We start from the raw sequence: 18720 nt of genomic DNA, 5'->3' as shown, positions 1-18720 counted from the left end.
ACTACTCCCTCCGTTCGTGAACAGGAGTCCCATTCTAAATAAGTAACACCTTAACAAAATTCTTTACTATATATTTATGATATATATGGAATATTTATTACTCCATCCGTCCCACTTTAGGAGTCCCGGTCACTTTTGCACACCCATTTTGTAATAATCCTAATAAATAGTTAAAGTGGAGAAATTGTAAAGTAAGAGAGATAATAATGTAGACAAGACTCTTCACTATATTATTTTCTCTCTTACTTTACAATTTCTCCACTTTAACTATTTATTATGATATTTACAAAACGGGTGTGCAAAAGTGACCGGGGGAGTATTAAAAAACTATTAAGTAATTACTCATAAACCAAAATATATAAGTAAAACGTATTGGTTTAGTAAACTAATTATGCTCGTATTAATAACAATTATCCCATATAATTATTTGGAGGAGGAGACAGTATACTATATATCACCAATCAAATTATTATTAGTGTTCTATACTTTTGTTATATGAGCAGGCTGCGTGATTTTTATATGCTTAATCTTAATTTATGATACTATTGTTTTATCAACCAATAATTTTTCTATAGGCAGCAAATAATTGCATATGACAAACTTCAACTAACAATCATATATGTGTATTCCCTACAAATCAAATCGATCATATTTCAAAACCAAAACCACTTCCAAATAATTTTAAAAAAAAAACATATCTAACCCCATGGGTTCTCTTGCAAATCAAACACTCCCCACAATAGCATTCTCATCCCAAAATCTTGAAGTAGGATCATCTTCTTGGCTTTCCACAAGCAAACAAGTGGTTCTTGCACTTGAAGAATACGGTTGTTTCATCGCCACTTACCCCAACTTCTCTCCCCAACTCCACCACGCCATCTTCCAAGCTTCCAAGGAGCTCTTCGATCTCCCAACTCATGTCAAAATGCTCAACACTTCCGACACACCTTCCCACGGCTACGTCGGCCAACAGCCCATTGTACCACTCTACGAAGGGCTAGGGATCGAAAACTCCACCACCGAACAAGGCGTGGACCGCTTCACTACTCTCCTATGGCCTTCCGGAAATGAAACTTTCCGGTAATTAATTTTTTAAGGTTTAGTATTTTTTTTTAAAAACTTTTTAGGATTTTGTTAGGGTTTTTTTCCCACTTCTTTGGTTGATTTTGATCTTTGTGTGTAGTGAAGCGGCGTTGGAATACTCTAAGGTTGTGGCGGGATTGGATAAGGTGGTGATGACGATGGTGTCGGAGGTTTATGGGATAAGGAGTGCATACGAATCGTTAGTTGAAGCGACGTCGTATCTTCTCCGTTTCATAAAGTATCTTGCTCCGGTGGGAGATGAGGCTGGTTTAGGGATTGTCCCTTGATGAAGCCGCGAATTTCTGATGTTTGTAAATGCTGGTAGAGAATAAAGATCACGACACAATGATTTTACGTGGTTCGATTTACTGAAGTAAATCTACGTCCACGGGAAGAAAAGAGGGCAGAGTTGTATTGCTTGATCTGGGATTACAGCTTACAATACACACTTGCTATATAATCTATTCTGTCTCTAGAGAACGAAAGAGTGAGAGTCCTCTTCTGTCAGATCTAAGTTCTATTTATATATTGAACAGAGATTGTGGCTTGCATCACCACCCTAAGTCGTGGAGGTCGTGGAGGTCATGAGATCCTGCATGGCCACTAACTAGGCAGTGGCTTACATCATCAGTAATTATGTCGTGGATGTCGTGGAGGTCATGAGATCCTGCGTGGCCACTAACTAGGCAGTGGCTTACATCATCAGTAATTATGTCGTGGATGTCGTGGAGGTCATGCATGAGTCCGCTATCTCCCAGTTCGGTCGAATACTGAGACCGAACTGCTGAATTATTGCCGAGTAGCTTTTGCCGATCTGAGAGTAGAACTTGATGCCGACCTGAGAGCAGAGTTTGATTGGTTGGCTTTTACCGAGCTGTAGGCTGGGGCCGAACTCTTTGGTTGTGCCGAACTGAACTCTTTAGTCATGCCGGACTGATACTCTTTCTTGGGCTTTAGGCTGATGGGCTTTACTGCTGTTGGGCTTGTTTAGTACGTACTCCATCACTACCCCCCCGGAAAGCGAAGTGAATTACTTCGGTATTCTGGATAAAGGTACGGGGTAAGTTGATGTTTGTCCTCGGTCTTATGAAGTGAACTCTTCTTTGACCGGACTCGTCTTTGGTCTGATGAAATAAACATCTTTGACCGGACTCGTCTTTGGTCTGATGAAATAAACATCTTTGACCGGACTCGTCTTTGGTCTGATGAAATAAACATCTTTGACCGGACTAAGCTTGTGTCCTAATTTGGCGAGTTTTATCGCTCGGATCGGACTTTCCGTTGTCCTAATTTGGGGATCGGACTTTCCCTTGTCCTAATTCGGCGAGTTTTATCGCGAGAGTCGGACTTTCGTTGCAGTTCGTTTCAGACGAAGTGCTTGATTCTTAAGCTGAATTGCGGTCTTGTATCCTCTTTAGAAGCTTGGACTTCACAATCGTTGGCTTATTGCAGCTCGTTTCAGACGAACTGCTTGTTTAAGCTGAATTGTAGTCTTGTATCCTCTTTAGAAGCTTTGACTCACAATCGTTGGCTTATATATGTTCTAAAAAGGGGATCAGCCTTTGAAGAACAAGATACCTCAGTAACATTTGTAAGAGACGACACGCACAGACAGACGCAACGCACATAGACAAAACGCACATAGACAAACAAAGAACAAGCAAACCAAAGAAAGCACATTGACCGAACAGGACTCAAGACTGACTGACCGGACTGTCTCTTACAAATGGAACTTTTTGAGGTTGGAAATGTGCCATGTTCGGGGTACCTGTTCTCCTGACATGTGAGCCAATTTGTAAGACCCTTTGCCGAGGACTTTTGACACCCGATACGGACCTTCCCATGTGGGTTCGAGCTTGCCCAGCTTTTCTGCTCGGCTTACTTCGTTGTTTCTCAAGACGAGATCTCCCACTTGAAATTGCAGCTTCTTCACCCTTTGGTTGTAATACCGGGCTACTTGCTCCTTGTACTTGGCCGCTTTTATGCATGCCAATTCTCTTCTTTCTTCGGTAAGATCTAGCTCGGCTCTCAGTCCGTCGTCATTCATTTCTGCCGAGAAATTTAGAGTTCGGGGACTGGGTATGCCGATCTCCACCGGAATCACGGCTTCAGTGCCGTACACAAGACTGTACGGAGTTTCACCGTTGGAGGTTGTGGGTGTAGTTCGGTAGGACCATAGGACTTGAGGGAGATTTTCTACCCACTGTCCTTTGGCTTGTTCTAACCGAGCTTTTAACCCTTTCACCAGGATACGATTTGTTACCTCCGTTTGTCCGTTTGCTTGTGGATGAGAGACCGAAGTGAACCGTTGTTGAATATTCAGCTCTTGGCACCAATTCTTGAACGTCTTGTCGGTGAACTGAGTCCCGTTATCCGAGATGAGGATGTGGGGTATGCCGAATCGGCACACTATGTTCTTCCAGACGAAATCCAATGCCTTCGAGCTCGTTATCGTAGCTAATGGTTCAGCTTCCACCCACTTCGTAAAGTAGTCCACGGCAACGATAAGGAATTTCATTTGCCGAGGAGCTTGTGGTAGTGGTCCTACTATGTCTATACCCCATTGCATAAAAGGCCAAGGGCTTTGCATAGTGGATAGATCGGTCTGCGGTATCCTTGGGATATTTGCATGGATTTGGCACTTCGGGCATGTCTTGACGAGCTGCACTGCTTCTTGTACCAAGGTTGGCCAATAATATCCCCATCTTAGAACTTTTTTAGCTAAAGCTCTAGCTCCGATGTGGCTACCGCACGATCCTTCATGAACTTCTCTGAGGATGTAGTCCGTCTCTTCTGGTCCTACGCACCGCAATAACGGCTGGAGGTAAGACTTTCTAAAGAGGACTCCTTCATGAAGTTCGTACCGAAGTGCTCGGCACGTGATCTTCCGAGCTTCTCTCTTATCCTCGGGCAATTGTCCTTGATCTAGATACTGTAAGATCGGCGTCATCCAGTTCGGCGAGCTGGTTACTGAATGTACCTCAGCTTCGTCAATGCTTCGATGCATCAATTCCTCCACCTTTGAGCTTGGACATGCGGCTAACTTACTCAAAGTATCTGCTCGGCTGTTTCCTGCTCTGGGAATGCGGACTATCCGAAAATAAGAGAAACTTCGGCTAATGCTTTGCGCTTTGTCTAAATATTTCCTCATCCTCTCATCACGGGCTTCACTTGTACCCAACATGTGATTCACTATGATTTGTGAATCACAATGGATTTTGAGAGACTTGATACATAGACTTTGCGCTAGCTGGAGTCCGGCAAGGAGGGCTTCGTATTCGGCTTCGTTATTAGTGGTAGGGAATGAGAACCGAAGTGAATAGGTTACCTCGTGTCCATCGGGAGCGATAAGCAGAATACCAGCTCCACTTCCCGTTTTATTCGAAGCTCCATCTACGAATCCGCTCCAGCAGTCCGGCGGCTCTTCTTCGGATTCCAAGGGCTGTGCTAGTTCGGCATTGGCAGAATTTTTCTGTTCGGCAATGACAGGGATTGCTTGATCGAACTTGGCCTCTGCAAGAAAATCTGCCAAGGCTTGTCCCTTGATGGCTTTCCGAGGTAGGTACTCGATTGAGTGTTCTCCCAGCTCTAGGGCCCATTTGGCGATTCTGCCTGATGCTTCTGGCTTGGTCAAAACTTGCCGAAGAGGCAGATCGGTTAAGACGCATACCTTGTGAGCATAGAAGTATGGCCGCAGTCTCCTTGCTGCATTTACTAATGCCAGAGCAATTTTTTCCAGAGGTTGATACCTTGTTTCTGGACCTCTTAATGCTCGGCTTGTAAAGTAGATGGGAGACTGCTTTAGGCCTTCTTCTCGTACAAGCACCGCACTAATGGTTTGATCGGATGCCGCTAAGTATAAGAAAATCACTTCGGCATCTGTTGGAGCAGAGAGAATTGGAAGCTCGGCTAAATAACTTTTGAGCTCGTCAAAAGCCTTTTTCTGCTCGGCTCCCCACTCAAACTTTGGTGCCTTTTTTAACACTTTGAAGAACGGCAGTTGCTTTTCGGCTGCTTGGGAAAGGAATCTATTCAATGCGGCTAGACATCCAGTTAGTCTTTGCACATCGTGTATGGACTTCGGCATCGCCATGTTCTGAATAACTTGAACTTTTGAAGGGTTTGCCTTGAGTCCGTCCTTTGAAACCCAACAACCCAGAAATTTTCCCGAATCTACCAAAAAGGTACATTTTTGGGGGTTGAGTTTGAGGTTGGCTTTTCGGAGCACGTCGAGAGTGGATTTGAGGTTGTCTTCGTACTCCGAAGTGCTTTTGCTTTTGACAACTATGTCGTCGACATACACTTCAACCTGTTTTCCGATTAGGTGCCGAAAAAGCTTGTCTACCATCCTTTGATAAGTGGCTCCGGCATTCTTTAAACCGAATGGCATCTTTTTATAAGCGAAAATGCCGAAATCGGTAATGAAAGCTGTTTTCGGAGCGTCACTCTCATCCATCAACACTTGGTGATATCCTTTGTATAAATCCAGAAAACAGAAAATTTCGAAGCCGATCAAAGCTTCTACTTTTTTATCTATATTCGGAAGGGGATAGCAATCTTTAGGACAGTGCTTGTTTAGATCGGTAAAATCTATGCACATCCGCCATCCTCCCCCTTTTTTCTTGATCATCACAGGATTAGCCACCCAAGAAGGATATTTCACCTCGAATAGTACATCCGCTTTTAGTAATTGGCGGACTTCGTCATGGATGACTTGGCTTCTTTCTGCCGCAAAGAGTCTTTGCTTCTGTTTTACTGGCCGGATTGAAGGATCAATATTTAACCGATGAGTGATTACCTCGGGGGGCACTCCGGTCATGTCCAATGAAGACCATGCAAAGACATCTTTGTACTCCTTGAGGAGCTGAATGGTCTTTTCTCGGAGTAGAGGCGTTCCTGCGAAGCCGATCTTGACCGTTCTGGATGGATCGTCTTCGTATAACCGAACGGTCATTGAGTTCGGCTCTGAAGTGACTTCGGTCATCTCGCTTGCCTCTGACTCCGGTTGCTGTGATTGCTATGCTTGATGGTGCCGAACTGATTGCTCGGCACTTTTAAGCGCAATCTGCAGACATTCTTTTGCTCTCTTTTGATCACCTCGGATGACCGCTATCCCACCTTTAGTGGGGATCTTGATGGTGAGGTGATAAGTAGAGCAAACGGCCCGAACTGTGTTGAGCCAGTCTCTCCCCAGGATGATGTTGTACGGGGACCGAGCTTTTACCACAAAGAACTCGATCATCGTATTGGAGCTTGTAGGCGCTTTTCCCACCGTGATCGGAAGGCTGATAATACCTTCAGGGCGGGTGTCCTCCTGGGCGAAACTTTTCAGAGGAAGTGGAGCCGGACTGAGCCGAGCTGGATCCACTTCCATTTTATCAAAACATTCTTTAAAAAGAACGCTGACTGACGCTCCTGTATCCACAAATACTCTGTGGATCAGTTTGTTTGCCACTCCGGCTTGAATGACAATAGCGTCTTGGTGAGGAGAGATGGCTGGGACGGGATCGGCATCTGAAAATGTAATCACTTCGTCTTTCTTCAGCCTTTTATGTGTCGGCTCCTCTTGATTGGAACCTCTGCGTTCTGCTTTTAGGGACGACTTAGTCTTCCCGGCAGGGAGAGCATCAATAGTCTGGATTACTCCATCATATTGCGGCTCGTCGTCGTCTTCGGGATCTTCATGCCTTTTCGGATCCTGAGGATTGCAGTTCGCACCTCTCTGCTTTTTGTTCTTTTTCGGCTGCTTGCTTTGGTATTTTTTTAACGTTCCTGTTTTCACAAGAACATCAATACCTGCAGCCAAATTTCGGCACTCCTCGGTATCATGACCGTGGGCTTGATGGAAGGAGCAATATTGATCCTGAGGTCGCCGCGCGGCTGATTTCGTCATCCGCTTGGGTTTTTCGAACATATCGGAATGTAGTTCGAAAATTTCCGTTCTTGACTTGTTTAATGGTACGAACTGAGCGGGCGGCTTCTCAGGATTGAGCCGTGGCCCCAATCTGCCTTGTACCGGTGCCCTTTGAATTCTTTCAAAAGGAGTTCGGCGAGGAAGCACCTGGCCGCTTTGATCGGGCTTCTTTTTCTCTTCTTGGGATGAGCTGTCTAAAGACCGTTTTCGACGGTCTGCCTCATCCGCACGGGAAAACTGGTCCGCAATGTCCCACATTTCTTGAGCTGTTTGCGGGCTGCACTCCACGAGCTTTCTGTAGAGAGCTCCGGGCAGGATTCCATTTTGGAATGCCGAAATGACAAGTAGATCATTGAGATTATCTACTTGTAGGCATTCCTTATGGAATCTCGTCAGAAAGTCGCTGATCTTTTCGTCGCGACCTTGACGTATAGAAAGCAGCTGAGCCGAGGTAATTCGGGCTTCCGCTTTCTGAAAGAACCTCCTATGGAAAGCATCCATTAGATCTCGGTAGGATCGAATGCTGTCTTGAGGAAGGCTGTCGAACCACCTTCTGGCGTTCCCGATGAGCAGCTCGGGGAACAGCTTGCACATATGGACCTCATTGAGACCCTGGTTCGCCATATTATATTGATAGCATCCCAAGAAGTCATGAGGATCCACTAGCCCGTCATAAGTCATTGACGGTGTCCGGTAGTTCCGCGGCAAAGGAGTTCGGATGATATCGTCCGAGAACGGAGTCTTTAATGCTCCGTACATGGCGAACCCGACATCTCTTCGGTACGGAGGAGAAGGAGTTCTGCTGTGATTCCGGTGCCGAGGAGAAACAGGAACATGTCGGGGTTGAGGATTCTTCTTCCTGGAGGACACGGCACTACTGCGGTAGTGACTTTCATGTCTGGATGAGGAAGGAGAATCTACCGTTTTCGTCTTCGGCTGTTGGCTCTTTTGCAGGAAAGCTAAGAACTCCTCCTGCTTCTCAGCCAAGAACAGCTTGACAGCCTCATTCAAATCAGGCTGCTGGGAAGACTCGGTGTGTGGACCTTTTGAGCGGCTTGTTCCTTCACCGTGAGAACTGGAGACAGACTTCTCACGAGGCTGCTTTCCAGGCCTATGGGCTGCTGGATTAGCTTCCTCATGGTCATCACGGACGGAGGCACGGGAGTTATGTGATCTGGCATGCATTTTTTTTTTTTGGTGGAAAAAGGGGCAAAAATTCGCTTTATCACAGATTTGGTTCTCTGTTTCCCACAGACGGCGCCAGTGATGAAGCCGCGAATTTCTGATGTTTGTAAATGCTGGTAGAGAATAAAGATCACGACACAATGATTTTACGTGGTTCGATTTACTGAAGTAAATCTACGTCCACGGGAAGAAAAGAGGGCAGAGTTGTATTGCTTGATCTGGGATTACAGCTTACAATACACACTTGCTATATAATCTATTCTGTCTCTAGAGAACGAAAGAGTGAGAGTCCTCTTCTGTCAGATCTAAGTTCTATTTATATATTGAACAGAGATTGTGGCTTGCATCACCACCCTAAGTCGTGGAGGTCGTGGAGGTCATGAGATCCTGCATGGCCACTAACTAGGCAGTGGCTTACATCATCAGTAATTATGTCGTGGATGTCGTGGAGGTCATGAGATCCTGCGTGGCCACTAACTAGGCAGTGGCTTACATCATCAGTAATTATGTCGTGGATGTCGTGGAGGTCATGCATGAGTCCGCTATCTCCCAGTTCGGTCGAATACTGAGACCGAACTGCTGAATTATTGCCGAGTAGCTTTTGCCGATCTGAGAGTAGAACTTGATGCCGACCTGAGAGCAGAGTTTGATTGGTTGGCTTTTACCGAGCTGTAGGCTGGGGCCGAACTCTTTGGTTGTGCCGAACTGAACTCTTTAGTCATGCCGGACTGATACTCTTTCTTGGGCTTTAGGCTGATGGGCTTTACTGCTGTTGGGCTTGTTTAGTACGTACTCCATCATCCCTCACACTGACAAGAGCTTCACCTCCATTCTTCACCAACGCCAAGTGAAGGGACTCCAAATTATGACGAAAACCGGCGATTGGGTTGGCGTCGATCCCTCGCCGTCAGCTTTTGTTGTCATGGCCGGCGACGCTTGTATGGTATGAATATAGGAAAATAAAACAAACAAATACTATATCACATCAATAACTACTATATATATTTAATGGGCTACTCCTCAAGTGAGCCCGACAAGGGCCTTCACTCCCTACCAAAACAAATTACTTTTATATTAATGTTAAATATTTTAATATTTTTGTGTAAATTATTATATAAAAGCCCATATAATGAAAATACATAAAAAATAGAGCCTTCATATCATAGAGTGATTTAACTTAACATTAGATGATCTTGTTTTATTGTAGGGATTCACAAATGGAAGAATAGAGCCTTCATATCATAGAGTGATGATTGAAGGGAGTGAAGAAAGGTATTCACTTGGCTTGTTTACTTTTATTAGGGATGTGGAAATACACGTGCCGGAAGAGCTAGTTGATGAAGATCATCCTTTGCAATTTATGCCTTTTGACAACTACAAATATATCCATTTTTATTACACCGAGGAAGGGAGGAGATCAAAGTGTCCAATTAGGGCTTATTGTGGAATGTGAGATGCAATTTCATATTTTAATTATGTTTACTATCTAGTGTGGTTTGTACTTTGTATGTTTATTTAAACTTATTTACATCTCGTTTCGTACATTTTATGTTAATTAAAACTTATTTACCTCTCGTTAATTTGAATAAAGTTTTTGTGTGATTCAATATTCTTTCTACCCTCAATTAAATTCAATTTCTTCAGTATTAACTTCATAATGCTGAACTAATTCATGGTTATAATCAATTACTAGATTCAAACTAATAGCTTATGACCTTTACGATTTATGATATCAATTGAACTTAATTTAATTTACTTGTTTTATTTATCATCAAAAATTTTGTAGCACTAATTGATCTTTTTATTAAGAAAAAAATGTTTGAATCGACAAATGATGAGTAAAGGTTCGTGATAAGCGGCCAAGAGGCCAAAAGTCTACCATAAAAATCCCAAAAAAAAAAACAATAGCAGAATCTCAACAAGAGGAGTGTTATATTGCTAACTCAATACTTAATTGTTAACTACAATTAAATAATAGTCCTTAAATATTCAAATCAAGGGTCTAGATCATGAGCCCCGAAATGTCAATACGATCAACAAAAAACGTCAATAAGGGTATTAAGGTCAATTTATAATAAATTAGTTGTAACTAACTTTTAAAAATATCACATAATTTTAAAATGCATATAACTTTCTCGATTTAAATTATTTTTTCGCATAACATATATCAAATTAAAGATAATTTCATAAGGATTCTAACAAGATCTCACTTGCATATGTTCCGATGTCAAAATTTGAAAAAAAATTCAAAAATTTTCAATTTTTTCCGTACAACAACAAATATCAACATAGTATATAAAATATGTCAATATAATACATGTAGAATGTTATTTTTAAATCAATGTGTTGACATTCTCAAAATATTGTGTTGATATTTTCAATACACTATATTGACATTTTTATCCAAAACCCTAATTTGTTAGTTTTTTTTTTATTTTTTTCGATTTAATTAATAAAAACGAAAATTCCACGTCACAAATTTTAAACCACTAGATTTCTAAAATCTTATGGTCTTAAATTAGTTGTAGTTAGCAACTAGAGAGTGAGTTAACAATTGATCATTCCCCATCTCAACAAAGAGTAAAACCCAAACACAACCCTAACAACATAACTAATCTATATAGCACATACAAACCACCGAAGCAAAAGCTAGAAAAGGCATAGGGGACCGTGACAATATCTAGTACTCCTTACTTTCCATGTTAATAGAGTCATTTTTCTATTTTGAGAAGTTTCAAGTTAGTTGAGTCATTTCTACTTTTGATAAAAAGTAATTCTCCTTTTTTACTTTATTCTCTTACTTTATTCTCTCTTACTTTATTCACCATCCATTTACACTATTATTAAACTCTCACCATCCATTCACACTATTAATAAACTTCGTGCCGAAAAGAAATGCCTCTACAACAAGTAACGGACGGAGTATCAATCTTCACACTAATATCTGATATCGCTAACTTGATCATTCGAGAATTCCATTGCTGGATGGAAATTTGAATACCAGGTTCTAATCCACAATTGTGGTAGATTTTAAAAAATAAACTAATTAAATATTTTATTGTAAATATTACTCTATTATCTTATAATTTTAGAACAAATCTCTCAATAATATATTTATATAAGTCGATTCAATAATTTATGTGGACCAAACTAAACCTTCCAAATACCTATAGAAATAAATCATTAACGTATCAAAATATTTTTTTATTATAATATTGAAGGAAGATTGCATAACCTCTACTCGATAATTGAGATGGTCCTGCATGTGACTCACCATATTTATGAAATTAATATCCAGATGGCGACTTATTCGACGTTTTTCATGATGTTTTTGGACCATTTAATCTTCTTTCCTACTGATATTAATGTGAATTATTATCAAGTGAAATAAAGCTATCACTCGTCGCATTCAATTGGAGGCTTGATTGAAGACTGAGATATAATAAGTATATATATATAGGAATGTATTCATTTCCTTTTTTATCTTTTGTTCTATTGTTTTTTATATACATGATGTGATCATATGATAATCCATATTTATGGTGATAAAAGTATCATTCTATGAATACTGAAAAAATATCATTTTATAGTATATAAATATCATTTTTAGTAAAAATGATATTTTTGACCCATAAAATGATAGGTTATTAGGTTATCACCATAAATATGGTTATCATTTTAACGTATCCTATCTATATATATATATATATAGATATGGGAGCGTTATTCTCTTATTCATCCCTTAGATCCTTTATTCTTCTTAATATGAGCCGTTAGATCTCATTCATCAACGGTCCAGATGATCTGCATTATTACACTATAATGGTGCATTATTAGTCGGTGTGCATTATTCAATTGAAAATCTGCATTATTACACTATAATGGTGCATTATTAGTCGGTGTGCATTCAACTGAAAATCTGCATTATTACACTATAATGGTGCATTATTAGTCGGTGTGCATTCAACTGAAAATCTGCATTATTAAATGACATGTGGCACCAATCTAACCGTCGGATGACAAAATCGTGGGGCTGAGATTAAAAAGAACAAAAGATACAAAAAGGAAATGAATATATCCCTATATATATATATATATATATATATATATATATATATATATATATATATTAACGTTTGAAATTTGATTCGCAGCATCCAAAAAATGTAGAAATTTTATTAATCAGCGACTAAATCTATAATAGATAAGTTGATTTAGATCATCAATTTGTGTTCTTTGTAGAAAGCTACCTTAATTCTTTAAGAAATATTTATGGACCACTGTTTAAACTACTCAATATTACGTACAGTGATCGCTCATTAATATATTAGTGATTTTGTAAATTGAATCATGTCAATCTAATTCAATTTCTTACCATTAATGATTGGTTCTTTTTATACTCAATATTAGGGATGTCAATGTAACCCGAACCCGCGGGTCGGCCAGAATAACCCGATAAAAATACAGGGTTAGGGTTGTAATTTCGTAGCCCGAATTTAAAATCGGGCCATTCGGGCTGACCCGTTCGGTGAGGGTTAGGGTCGAACTTTTATAACCCGGTGGGTGAGCCCGAAACCCGAAGGGTTAGGGTTAGGGTCGAACTTTTATAACCCGAAAAAATCATAACCCGAATAGCCCGTACCCGAATGGCCCGACAACCCGAACCGGCTGGCCCGAACCCAAACGGGTTGGCCCGATTGACATCCCTACTCAATATATTATTTAAAGTATCTCCACCTATATACACTAAAAACTTAAATCCATTTTAGTGTAAATGTCATATCAAATAGTGATTTTACTAGAACTATTTACACTAAACTCAAACTTAAAAGAATATTCTCTATATATTATGCATTTTTTACTCGTAAAATTTCAAATAGTATTTTTATTTTATTTTAGTGTAAACCTAAAAATACGTATTTTCTACTTAAAACAAAAATGAGATTGGTTTTGGAGTACCACTCGAGTTAACTGTCTACTCTATTTTAGGTTTTAGTGTAGCATTGTAGATGGTCCTAGACTATCTCCAACTCCAAAACTTAAAATGCAGTAGAATAATACCTACAACAGTACTGCAAAACCAATCCCATTATAGGTTTTTGAAGAAAAAATATCTATCTTTAAGTTTGCACTTAAAGTATACCAAAAATACTTTTCATTGTTTGAGTTATTGCATTCAAATCCAAATCAATTCATATTTATTAAAATAGAACAAGAGAAGGAAAAGAAATTAAAACACAAAGATTGAAAAACTTACAGAGAGAATGTAGCGGCATGAGGAAGAAGAAGTGGTGAAATTTTAACCTAATCTAATCTTATTAATATTTGATTAAATATGAAATAGTGGGCTGGCCCATATTAGTATTATATTACTCAATATAATTGAAAAAAAAATCTATTATTTTACTAAGAGCCGTTACTTAATCAAATTTTATTAGATAGATTAATAACTTACCGTACATATAAATCTATGGAATCAATTATTTTATTAGTTAATTAAATACAACACGTACATTAATATGCTAGTATCAAATATAGAGAAACAAATATGCTATCAAATATACTATACGTACATTAATATACTATATGTACATTAATATTATTCACACCAAATATGCTATCAAATATAACAAAAATAGTTAAACATTAGTAATTAAAACGATACATAATATGGAAATTCTAAATTTTATAATTTGTTATTTAATAAATGATAGAATTCATATTTCATTATATTAATTTAAAATCTTATATTATACTTATTTAATTTAATTTAAGATATTGACAAAGTGTCATGGGGCTACTGTGTAATTTAGATAAAAATATATAGGTATGATTGAAAAATATAAAAAGTTGGTGGGTGGGGAATATTCTTTTAAGTTTGAGTTTAGTGTAAATGGTCGAAGCAAAATCAATATATAGTATGTTACACTAAAGTGGGTTTGAGTTTAGTGTAATAGTTGGAGATGCTGATAAACTCGTGGTTTAGCAAGTCTTTTGGATGTTTAACGTGAATATTTCAGTGTTTTGTAGCGTATTACTTGAGTTTGCATCCATTATCCACTACTTAAATATTTTGATGAGTTTGTCGAGTGTTTGGAGATAAAACAGGTAAAAATGACTTGAAAACGAGCTCGAAGCTGGATTACAGAGACATCGCCCGACCGGGCGTTTGTGCTTAAGATAAACGCCCGACCGGGCGTTTGTGCAAAGGAGGGACGGAGTCCAGAGAATTCGCCCGACCGGGCATTTTTCCACGACAGAATCGCCCGACCAGGCGATGTGAAGGAATCGTGATTCTCGAAAGCTCGCCCGACAGGGCGTTTTGGCGACTTAAAATCGCCCGGCCGGGCGATTTGTGCGACGAGGTTTAATTGCTATTATTTCCGCCCCGGGTATAAAAGGGGACCTAGGTTTTCGTACCCAAGGACATGATACACGCCCCAGAAGCAGTTTTTGAGTATTGGAGAGTAGAGTTGAGAGACAAGGAGTCCCAATCCTCAACAAGGTTGAAGACGAAGACGATTTGCCCATTCAATCCACTCTTGGGAGTATCTTTATTAGTTTTCCTATGTCCAGTTCACTTTCTATGGATTTATCTTGTGAATTTGAGTTGATTATGAGTAGCTAATTCTTTTATAGAGTTTTGGTGAAGACTACAATGAACGCTTTTGATTAATTCAAGGACTTTTGATTACCTATGCTCTTGTGATTTCTTTGTTTCATTCTTGTGCTCTTTCAATTCAATTGCTTAGCTACCAATTGAGTTTGTTGACCTAGTTTTGAGTAATCGAGAGATACCTAATTAGGATTGATAAAAGAATGAACAACACCTAGATAATTTGCATTCGAGAGAAGGAATTCTAGAGTGAGGGCTTGAGCCTTTTGTTTTAAGGAGTTAATTGTGAAGTATTAGAAGGAGACTTCAATATTAATGGTTAATCAACGGGTTGGGTGCACTCGAGAGAGGGCTTAGCCTAGACTAGCGGCTTTCCTAGTAATCCTAGAGACTTCAATTGGGTAATCGAAGTTGTTGAATTGTTCACATTGTGTTCGTTGTAGTTGGATCTAAAGCTCTACTTCTTTCTCTTATTTGAAACCTATCCTTTGTCGCGTGCTTTTAACTTGTTTATGTTTAATTATTTTTTCCAAGAATCAAACCAAACCTTTGAATCGTCTAGATAGTAGTTAAAATTGGTCCATGGTACTTGAGTTTATACATTTTGTCTCTGTGGGATACGATACTCTTGCTTGCTTTGTGCTACACTAGCCCCGTACACTTGAGGGATTTTCTTGTGTTAAAATAAGTTGAGTAAGATGCTCTTAAGAACGAATAATATCTAACTTACTTTATAGAAGAAATTATATAAAGAAATAAATACATAATTTGATTACTTTCATCCTATAAAATTTGAAATCATTAAAAATTACGATTAATATATATTTTAATTCACATATTGAAGAATTAAAAATACGTTGGCATACTAGCCACTAGGTGCTTTTGAATTCCACCATTTATATTGGAATTATTTAGAAAGTTTTTAAAGTAATACATGGAGAAATCTATGAAGATTTCACAGTATAATGTGTCAATATCAATGACACAAATAATTTTGTGTGGCCGTACGAGTGACGACAGCATTTAATAATTTTATCCACTACTAACAACGGGTTAATTTAAAATTAATCGATTCTATATGACTAAGATTTGTTTATAAACGCTGGTTAATATGTACATATAGATTTTTTGCGCAATGCATTAATGTTCAAACTCAGCCTCCTAATACATAATTTAGTAGCCTGTGTGTCCGATCAATCATATATAATCGCAAAAATTACTTTTTTTCCCCTCTTTTTTTTTGTTTCTCTACAATTATGACTGATTGGATACATACAATATAAGTAGATCACTAAATTTTTATTCGTATATCATTAGGTCATAAGTAGCCTTTAATTGGTGATGCAATAGAATTTTTTCATAACCCTTACTGAAATATCATATCTTAAAAATCTATTTTGCATGAAAACTTGTAAGAAAATCTGACATATCAAACATGACCATCATAACATCGCACACAACTCAGCTTGCACATTCGAGCATTGCCCCAACCGAATTTATATATAATTCCTTCATTATAATCGATTAAAAATTGAAAAAAATCATGAAATTAAATATTTTATATCAAACAAAAATTAAAACTAGTTGTCATAATCGTTCATATCGAGCCATATAAATAGTAGTAGTATCAAGAAGCATGGCACTCAACTCAACCAATAAAAATTTACAAAAACAATCAAAATCAATAAAAAAACGATCGACATTCTTCAGATGGATTCCCCCTGCCAACCTCAGCTGCCCACTATCAAATTCAACTCGAAGAAGTTGAAAAATGGAAGCACAGATTTGTTCAATTCGACCTCGGATTCAGTCCGTGCGGCTCTGGAGACGTACGGGTGCTTCGTGATCGAGTACGAGGAGATGAGTCCGCAGCTGTACGAGGCGATGTACGGGCTGTCGGAGGAACTGTTCCGCCTCCCCATGGAAACTAAACGCAACCACACTTCTAAACTTCCAGGTTTCGGCTATGGCGGAAATTATGCTGCGATGCCTCTCTTTGAATATTTCGGCATCGAACATGCTCAACCTGATCTCGAATCAATGAGAAAGTTTACCGGCTTGTTCTGGCCCGACGGCAACCAATACTTTTGGTAACTTTCAAATGCTAAATAACATAATTGTGACACTTTTCAATTTCACTATAGCTATTTATAAATTAGCTGTTGTGCTGTGACATTTTTTAAGTGTCAAAATACGTATTTTACCTTTTAATTATGGATTTTAGTCATATAAATCCCAAAGTTTTGTCGAATTTGAAAACGAATTCTTTAGTAGTTGTTTTTTTCTTTTCATTTCTTTTAGTATTTTTTATTTTTCTTATTTTAAAGAAACAACTCATACGTAGTGTAGCATCATTAGAAGATGTCATTTTGCACACTGGAACCACTGAGAAAAAATAAAATTTCAAAATATGCTAGTATTATATTATCATATATAATTTAAATAAATTTGTGATTTAAATAAATTTGTGATTTAAATAAATTTTTGATAAAATAACCCATTATTTGGTGGTCGTCGGTTTTGATGTAAAGTGAGACGCTACAGTCGTACTGCAATCTGCTGTCGGAATTGTATTGGACGGTGATGAAGATGGTGACAAGCAGTTATGGATTAGAAAGACACTACAGCACTCTAGAAACGGCGTCGTTTTATATGACGAGATTGATGAGATACCACGCCCCTGGTGAAGGCAAATCTAACATCGGCATCTTGCCTCACAGAGACAAGAGTTTCTTGTCTGTAATTGGGACTAACGAGGTACGAGGTTTGGAGATCGAAACTCCTGATGGTGATTGGATCCATTTTGAGCCAGCTCCCACAAAGTTCATCGTTGTTGTTGGTGAAGCTCTCATGGTGAGAACTCCCAATTCATTCATCCATTTATTATTACAGAGTATTTTTCAAGCTTTATTATATCTCGTATTCTATAAAGAGTAAATAGCCGAGAAAATCATGAAATTTTGTCAAATTTTGTCAATTCTCTCACTATTAAACCTTTGGTGAATTGAATCCAATATAACGACTGAAAAATTGTACTCTACCAATGAGTTAAACAATGTCGCCCAGCCATAGAGAAAACAATATGGGGTAGTTTGTTTGAAAAACATTAACAATATACATATTTTTTCACTGTGAGATACTACAAATCAACCTAATGGCTGTTCTTTGAAATTCACCTCTACATATGGTCAACTAATAAAGTTATTTTATCACCAAATTATATAGAATCAGCAAACAATTGGAAAGTGCGCATGAAATGTGAAATGTAATGTTGATTGCAGGCATGGAGCAATGGTAGGATATATTGCCCCCTTCACAAAGTGGTGGCGCGAGGAATGAAAGAAAAATATTCTATTGGTACATTTTCTTTTGTTAGGGGAATACTGGAAGTACCTCAAGAATTGGTGAATGACAAAAATCCACTCCAATTCAAACCTTTCAACCATTTGGATTTTCTTGACTACTGCCGTGAAGGGGGCTCCAAGATGTACGGAGCCATTCAAGGATACTGTGAAGAGTCGACCCGCATAGAATCCTAGATCGATGTTTATAAGTTGCTTTTATTGTTTATAAGTTGCTTTTATTGTTTTCTTTTATTAGAAGTTAAATGTAATTGAATAAGTACCTCTTTCCGGGTTTTCTAACGGTTCTTTCCCGGATCATATCAAGAGAGTCGAACCGCATATATATGTTCCTAGTTCATGTATTTAAAGGGTCTTTCAATGTTAAATTAATATAAGCAAATATTAAAACTATTCTCTTTCCTTTAAACATCTCTCTCTCTAGAATGGCTAAAATTGTTTTATTTATATATACACCACCGTTCAAATTACAGATTTTTCGAATGCTAGATATAGATATGACAATGAACAATACAAGAAAAACAATGACTATGGATACTTTTGCTAATCAACTTTATAAT

At 38.5% G+C, this 18720-nt stretch overlaps 3 protein-coding genes across 3 annotated transcripts; all 3 read left to right on the top strand.

The window, feature by feature from the left end:
- Positions 1-667: 667 nt before the first annotated feature.
- Positions 668-1558, top strand: LOC121799456 (deoxypodophyllotoxin synthase-like). Its single transcript, XM_042198833.1, has 2 exons — positions 668-1080; positions 1184-1558. The coding sequence occupies exons 1-2, from the start codon at positions 707-709 to the stop codon at positions 1368-1370; spliced, it is 561 nt and encodes a 186-aa protein (XP_042054767.1). The 5' UTR covers positions 668-706; the 3' UTR covers positions 1371-1558.
- LOC121800148 (2-oxoglutarate-dependent dioxygenase AOP3-like) lies at positions 1370-9762 on the top strand. Its single transcript, XM_042199737.1, has 3 exons — positions 1370-1394; positions 8950-9125; positions 9390-9762. Exons 1-3 carry the CDS (start codon positions 1370-1372, stop codon positions 9633-9635), a joined length of 447 nt encoding a protein of 148 aa, XP_042055671.1. The 3' UTR covers positions 9636-9762.
- Positions 9763-16433: 6671 nt separating this feature from the next.
- LOC121800488 (deoxypodophyllotoxin synthase-like) lies at positions 16434-18569 on the top strand. The gene is made up of 3 exons (XM_042200055.1): positions 16434-16888; positions 17330-17651; positions 18080-18569. Exons 1-3 carry the CDS (start codon positions 16509-16511, stop codon positions 18335-18337), a joined length of 960 nt encoding a protein of 319 aa, XP_042055989.1. The 5' UTR covers positions 16434-16508; the 3' UTR covers positions 18338-18569.
- The last annotated feature ends 151 nt before the right edge of the window (positions 18570-18720 follow it).

The sequence above is a fragment of the Salvia splendens genome, chromosome 4 (assembly GCF_004379255.2).
Source record: "Salvia splendens isolate huo1 chromosome 4, SspV2, whole genome shotgun sequence".
In the NCBI taxonomy this organism is placed as follows: domain Eukaryota; kingdom Viridiplantae; phylum Streptophyta; class Magnoliopsida; order Lamiales; family Lamiaceae; genus Salvia; species Salvia splendens.
The sequence above is the reverse complement of the archived record's forward strand: the minus strand, read 5'-3'. Positions and strand labels throughout refer to the sequence as shown.